This window comes from Vigna unguiculata, chromosome 2 (assembly GCF_004118075.2).
Source record: "Vigna unguiculata cultivar IT97K-499-35 chromosome 2, ASM411807v1, whole genome shotgun sequence".
Lineage (NCBI taxonomy): Eukaryota > Viridiplantae > Streptophyta > Magnoliopsida > Fabales > Fabaceae > Vigna > Vigna unguiculata.
In genome coordinates this window covers 8,050,344-8,057,070 of record NC_040280.1, presented here as the reverse complement: position 1 = coordinate 8,057,070, position 6,727 = coordinate 8,050,344, and the positions used below count along the sequence as shown (strand labels likewise).

Sequence of the window (6,727 nt, the reverse complement as noted above, 5' to 3'; positions counted from 1 at the left end):
GAGCTAAAACTTTATACCTTGCTTGTGGCAGAAAAACGTCATTGTTCTTTTCTTTACAGAAAACTACCTCAGTTTTCTATTGCTAAATTAATGCCACTGAAAAAACTAATTGTCTGCTAATAATGAAGGGAAAAAATTATAATTTAATCTCACCTAGTGAGTCATCTACTGTAATAATAATAATAATAATAATAATAATAATAATAATAATAATAATAATAATAATAATAATAATAATAATAAGCCGTACAAATTTCCGACAACCTTCAAAGCCCATATCCTATGTGTTACTTAAATTACTAAGAATTATTTATTTCATGCACCTGAAAATAAGTTAATTTACCATACACAATCGAAAGTGAAAAAAATTGAGATACTAACTTTAACATGATGGAAAGGGCAACCTTTATCGCAGCTTGACAAGGAGTAGATACTATATAATCTTCCTCCTGTAAAGCTTTGAACTGTTTCAGGTTTAACAAATAAAGCTTAAACATTTTAGAGACCCAAATAAAGGTCTGAAATCAGATGGTACTGAGTGCTAAACCTGTCATTAAACCAATTCAGGTATATATCTCAAATCTGACCCACACCATTAGAGGATAGTTAGAAGTTAAAACATTCAGTACCTTCCCTGAAATAGATAGGTTTAGTCTATATGTAGTGTGCATTGTGGTCACTAACACCAGCAATTTTTCACCACATGTACTCTTCAAAGAGACTACCATCAAAACATACAAGGAACAAAAATGTTTCAATAAAATGAAAGTATTGAATGAAATCATAAAAAACATAAAGCTATAGGCACAAATAAACCAAACTTTTAAGTACACTGACCGAGGTAAATTATATGGACCTAAATGTGTGAATCAAATACATATTTGGCTATATGAGAATTGAAATACACTACTGCCTCCAGTGATTAATAACAATTGCAATATATTATCATTAACTCTCCAATGTTAATCAGGAAAATATCTTCAATGAGAATGCTAGCCGTGTATTATATTGTGAATGGTTATAAATCTATTGATTCAAACAAAATTGTCTCTCTCAAGAGATACCTGTGAACTAGGCCAAATGTTAATCAGGAAACCATTCTTTATCTTGGAATGGTGTGACCATTGACAGACATGAAGGAACTGCACCCGATATTGAGAATTTTATCACGTCTAAGTGAAAATGGATCTATCCCTGCCTTGTGAGCTGCAATAACTCCAATGGCCTCCCAATAATTTGAAACATGCAGCTGCCGAATGATAATTTTATCAACCAAAATGTTCTCATTTCAATTGTAATAGAAGAAAAATTGACTGTCTCGATGGTGCCTACAGTTAATTTTATTTTGTCTTTTTAGCACCAACAATAAAAAACTAACACTAAGTTGCCAAAAATGGAGATGTTATTATTTTACTTGTATGCTTATGCATCTATCTAACTTTAACTTTTGTCCAAACCCACATTTTTTTCTTTGGTGAGCAAATGGTACATAGTAACTTGAATTCTTGTCAATTGATTTCTCCAGAATTTTGAATGAAACAGATAAAGATCCTAACTTTTATTCACATCTCTAAAATAACAAGTTCACAGAATAAAAATCACGTACCACTTCAAGACCAAGTTTGTCTGCAGTATCATTAAGAACAGTTTCATTTTCGTCCACAGTAATTATAAGTGGCTGCAAGAAAATTGTACACAGTCATGTATAACGAAATAATGGTGTTATCAAAATTCTAGTTGGACAGTTTGATTTGCCGAACGGATGAAAGCTAACTTACCACAAGGAGATAATTGTTGTTTTTGCTAATATGTTTAATCAAACCAAAAAATAAAAATAAGGCAAAAAGACGCTGATGTGTTTGAATGTATACCTTTTTGCTTTTATTTCTAGCAAAAGCAAGACATGCATCCCCGCCGCAAGCATCTTTGGGTAGGATTACGGAATCCACATCATTTGCCTGTATGCAACCTTTTTCCAAGGATTTGGAGTCCATGACCAAGTATTGTGGAGCATTACTTAGGCCAGCAAGCACACATGGTAGGAAAGTGTACCCAATCTACTTAACAAGAGCAAGTTATCCATAAGTACTATTATCCATCAAATACGCAGAATGAGAAATCTCCAATTTATAATGAGAACAAAATCGTCTTAATAATACAAGAAATGTTAAAAAGAACCTACTAGAAATGTTAAGCTTCATTTATTTAATGGACACGTCAATCTTGAAAATGAATGACATGGGAAAAAAAGTCCAGTAAAAAGAGCAGGGAAAGAATGAGGAACAGTTTAGTGTAAACAGTTCAAACTTTAAAGCAACCTTACTCAAAATGGCTTTATCTAACTAAAAATTAGTTTTTGAGCAGGTCTAATCCATTTACCCAAACTTGCACCGTAATACTAATAGTAAGAAGAGGCTTAGTTGTTAATTGTGTCCATGTTTGAAATAAGCAAATCTTTATTTTCGTTTTACTTTATAACTGTATTTTCCTTTTCTTAGAATTGAAGTTTCTAATTCTTGTATATTGAAACAGTGTAAGAAAAGACAATTTTTAAATTCATCTTTACTGAAATTTTTAAAAATGCTACTTTGGGACAGAGATTTGAAACAAAACAAATTCAACAAAGCAGATGAGGACTTGACGATTTCTAACACCTTCACAGTCAACAAACATATGAACTCCTGAACTAGGTAAACCACCTTACTTCCTACTAGTTTTATTATAGAGCCTCAAGTTATCATCAGTTTTCAGAGTTTTAAGTAACATTTATCAATTAACGTATATTCTCATATAAACACACGAAAGACATACCTACGACCGGTATCTATTGGAGAAGGTAAGAAAGGAGCAGCACGAATCATTGAAACGGGTGGAAAATATATTCATCCTAAAGTGCAAGAAAATTTTCACAAAGCACAAAATAAGTGAGGTCCACCAATACAGTACACGGTGGACCAGTACCATATATTTAAGGTATAGAGTTCTGAATCTTAGATGCCATCTCCCATCAGCACGTGCAGACATAGATAAATGACAAAATTATTGAAATTGTAAATGCTCAACTAAGAATCTAACCACTAGAAATCTTAAATACTATTTGCTTTGGTATGATTATCGACCCCATAATTACAAAATCTACACTACACACATATGCTGAGCTTAATTAAAATATACAATAAACTATAAGATATCAGATTCTCTTAGCTGATGAAAAAAATGGATTAAAACACTGGCTTCAGAAAATTTATCACATCAATAGCAAATTAAACATGAGGCATGTTTGCTTAGTCACTAAAAAAATCAATCATACTCGTTTAAAAGATTATATGTCTCGGGTAAGAGAAAAACACAGTTCAAAGTAATAACTAAAATTATAATTCATAGATGAATTGTTTTGACATGATACTTTAACCTATCAGTTAGTTCTAAAAGTGGTAGCTCCACCAATCTAATATAGTTGAAACAAATGCCAAATGCGCTGTTATTTAGAGTGTACCAACCTCCTCAGCTGCTGATTTCGGACTAAGAGATAGGCTCATGGGAAGTGGAGACATTGCAGGAGCATGTGCACAAGGAATTTGGAACTCCTTCACTACTTGATGACTTATAACTGCCTCAACTCCTGCTAATAGGTCTATTCCCTAAACAAGGTAAAAAGAGGGAAGCAAACGTCACTGTGTCAGTAACAAAATATAAGATTCATTACTGAACTGCTGAATATACAAAGGAATGACTAAAATAATGTTCAAAATAAAAATGAAGGAAAAAAGGAACAAATTCTTGTTGGAATTTAGAGGACAGTGATAAGATGCAGACATAATCTTTTAAAATAAGGTTACATTTCACGAACAAATATCACAGATATGGTGAATATGAAAGAACCAAGAAAAAGAAACAACCTCATCCACGACTTCTTTAATCTTATAGAACTAGCACAATTAATCAAATTATATTCTTCTAGATTTATTGTCATACCATTCCCTGCCGATAGTCATCTACATCATCAATTTCATCATCTGGGAAACGTCCAACAACAGCAATGGCATTCACTTTTGACCTCTTCACTAAAGTATTCACAGCTCTAAGTAAAGAATCAGGGTGCTTAATCCTTCCAGTTGATTGGCCAGTTTCTGGATCAACCCACTTCTCTACCTGTAAAATTTGATGCTATGCAAGTCAAATTCAGGGTTTAAATTGGATAACGCTCACCCTAACTTTGGCTAGGCATTTTATATAGCTCCAGATCATGATAATAGATACTTGAAATTATAGACTAGGCATGCATAAAGACTTCTACCTCCAGCTTAAAAAATAATCAAGTCTGAAAGGTAAGAATAAGAATTCTGAAATGAATCAAAAAGTGTTCCAATTTTAACTAGACCAAAAAAATTGAGATATAGAAATATAAAACATACAACAATAAGATAAACTGGCAAGGTTTCCTCCAGTTAAAACTCTTGTGTTACTTGTTTCTTTCTAGTGCACAACATAGAATATCTTGTAAAATGTTCACAACTACAGATCCTATAACTTTGAGATATAGAAATATAACGCATACAACAATAAGATAAACTGGCAAGGTTTCCTCCAGTTAAAACTCTTGTGTTACTTGTTTCTTTCTAGTGCACAACATAGAATAGTAAAATGTTCACAACTACAGATCCTATAACTTTGATTTTCATAGAATTTATCCTACCACCAAAAATTCAACCCTTGCCAGATCCAAAATAAGCAATTGTCACACAGACTGGTTTGATTAAATTAAAACAAAATCTAGCAAAATGGAAAATTATTCTTTTTGCGGAACATCACATGCTTTATATGACTTCAAGATGCCCCAAAAGATCAACAGCACTCACATGCCTCTCTTAGTGTAGAAAAAACCTTTGGCTTAAGAACCAAATCACTCGGTCCAAACATTAAGACTTTATCAGCAAACACAAGTCTAGTGAATGGAAAATTGGCAGAAAATATAGGATGGTTTAAGTTTCATTACAATAAGAGCCTTGTCCCACTAAGAGATGTCGGCTACATCCATCATGTGACAGGATTCAACTCGTTTAATGGATGCTTTATATTTCATTATGATAGTTAATACAATATGATTTATTACCTTCAACGGAGTGTCTGTGACAGTATATTCCACGACAGGTAATCCAAGGGAAGCCCTTGCAGCATCAGCTACTTGTAAATGGCGAACCCGGAGTTCCTCCTCTATTCCTGCATCAAGAACTAATCCCACCTGCTTCACAAGATAAAATTAGGTACATACTTTTAAACAGAATGAAATAGCATGACTAAGAAAGCAACATGCAAGGTTCAGCACACAATGCATCACATAAACTAGTCATTGATGGAGCACATTCATAATGTACATATCTCTTTCTTTCCTCTCAGTATCAAAGAAAAAAAAAAAGAATATACATATGTTTGAGTGATACCCTGTTTTGGTGAACGGGCTGTAATGCCCACGATCCTTCTGCAAAACGGTCAAGAGCATAACCTTCAACGTATAACGCATTAGGCATCGGCCAGTATAGCATTGCAGCATTAAGCACCTGCAAAATTTTAATCTTATTTTTCTATCATTCAAGACAGGCTAACCTACAAGATTGCATAAACATGCACTTAGCTTTTTTTCTCTTAACAATATTTTTTTGGTTGTTGTTGTAGAACTTTTAACAAGTACAGTGAAGAGGGTGTGATTTTGTGCCTTATCTATATAATTTTTTGCTTAATTCTATTTTTGTTAAATGTAGAATTTTAATTCTTATAAAAATTTAATTGCTCAGTTGGTCATTTAATTTTCTAAAATTAAGTAACTTTAGTCATTGTTTACGTGACATCTTATTTTTAACAGAAAATGTTGACAAGGTGTAATTAAATTTTTCGATTAAAGTGAACTAGAATGACTTAATTTGGAATAATTAGAGAACTAAACATGCAATTAACCTTTAACAAAAAACCGAAAGTGTAGAATGGTGAAATTATTTGAAGGATAAAATAGTAAACAATGGATGTTTTTATATGAATGGTATAGATAAAAAGGAGTGGAATGAAAAGAGAGAGAATGGGTTACGTTAGGGTGAGAGATAAGGCAATCAACGACGGAGGACAGAGCGCGAGCTACAGGCAAAGCGTCACCGGCGTAACCTCCAATGGCGGCGCCAATCCCCGTGGGCACTATCATCACGGTGGTGTATTCTCTCTTGCACTGCATCATTCTCAAACACCACACAACACTGGTTATTATTTCTTAACTTTTTTAGAGCAACAAAAAAGTAGAAGAGAGAGACAGAGAAAGAGAGAGACCTTGAAAGCTTGAGAAGAGAGAGAGCATGAAAGCTTTGGTTTGGAGTTGGAGTATCGGGTCAGTGACGGAGAGAGAGTTGAAAGGGTGTGAGTGAGTGCCATTTTCACCACACTCAACACAACAAAAAAAACTTGTGTAAAATGTTCTGAGTATGAATTCAGTATTTTTCTTACACTTTTAATGCAACTTCCTTTCGTTTTTACAAAATTTGCCATATTTTACCAAAATTAACAAAAAACTACCTCTTAACTTTTTGATACGAAAGGCTTTACATTTAAGTCCTAACAAATTTCTTTTATCACCCTTATAATTTCCTCCTGTACCCTTATATTTTTCAAATTTCTCATTTTGTCTTTTGTGGTTTCTACTGTGTATCAAGCTTTCTTAGCTCCATTATTCATGTTTTTTATTCAT

At 33.2% G+C, this 6,727-nt stretch overlaps 1 protein-coding gene across 1 annotated transcript; it reads right to left on the bottom strand.

Moving 5' to 3' along the window:
- Window positions 1-826: 826 nt before the first annotated feature.
- LOC114173040 (uncharacterized lipoprotein syc1174_c-like) lies at window positions 827-6,454 on the bottom strand. Its single transcript, XM_028057237.1, has 9 exons — window positions 6,313-6,454; window positions 6,080-6,214; window positions 5,442-5,558; window positions 5,114-5,242; window positions 3,976-4,152; window positions 3,501-3,641; window positions 1,872-2,057; window positions 1,607-1,678; window positions 827-1,249 (listed from the first exon to the last, which is right to left on the bottom strand). The coding sequence occupies exons 1-9, from the start codon at window positions 6,412-6,414 to the stop codon at window positions 1,103-1,105; spliced, it is 1,206 nt and encodes a 401-aa protein (XP_027913038.1). The 5' UTR covers window positions 6,415-6,454; the 3' UTR covers window positions 827-1,102.
- Between the last annotated feature and the right edge of the window lie 273 nt (window positions 6,455-6,727).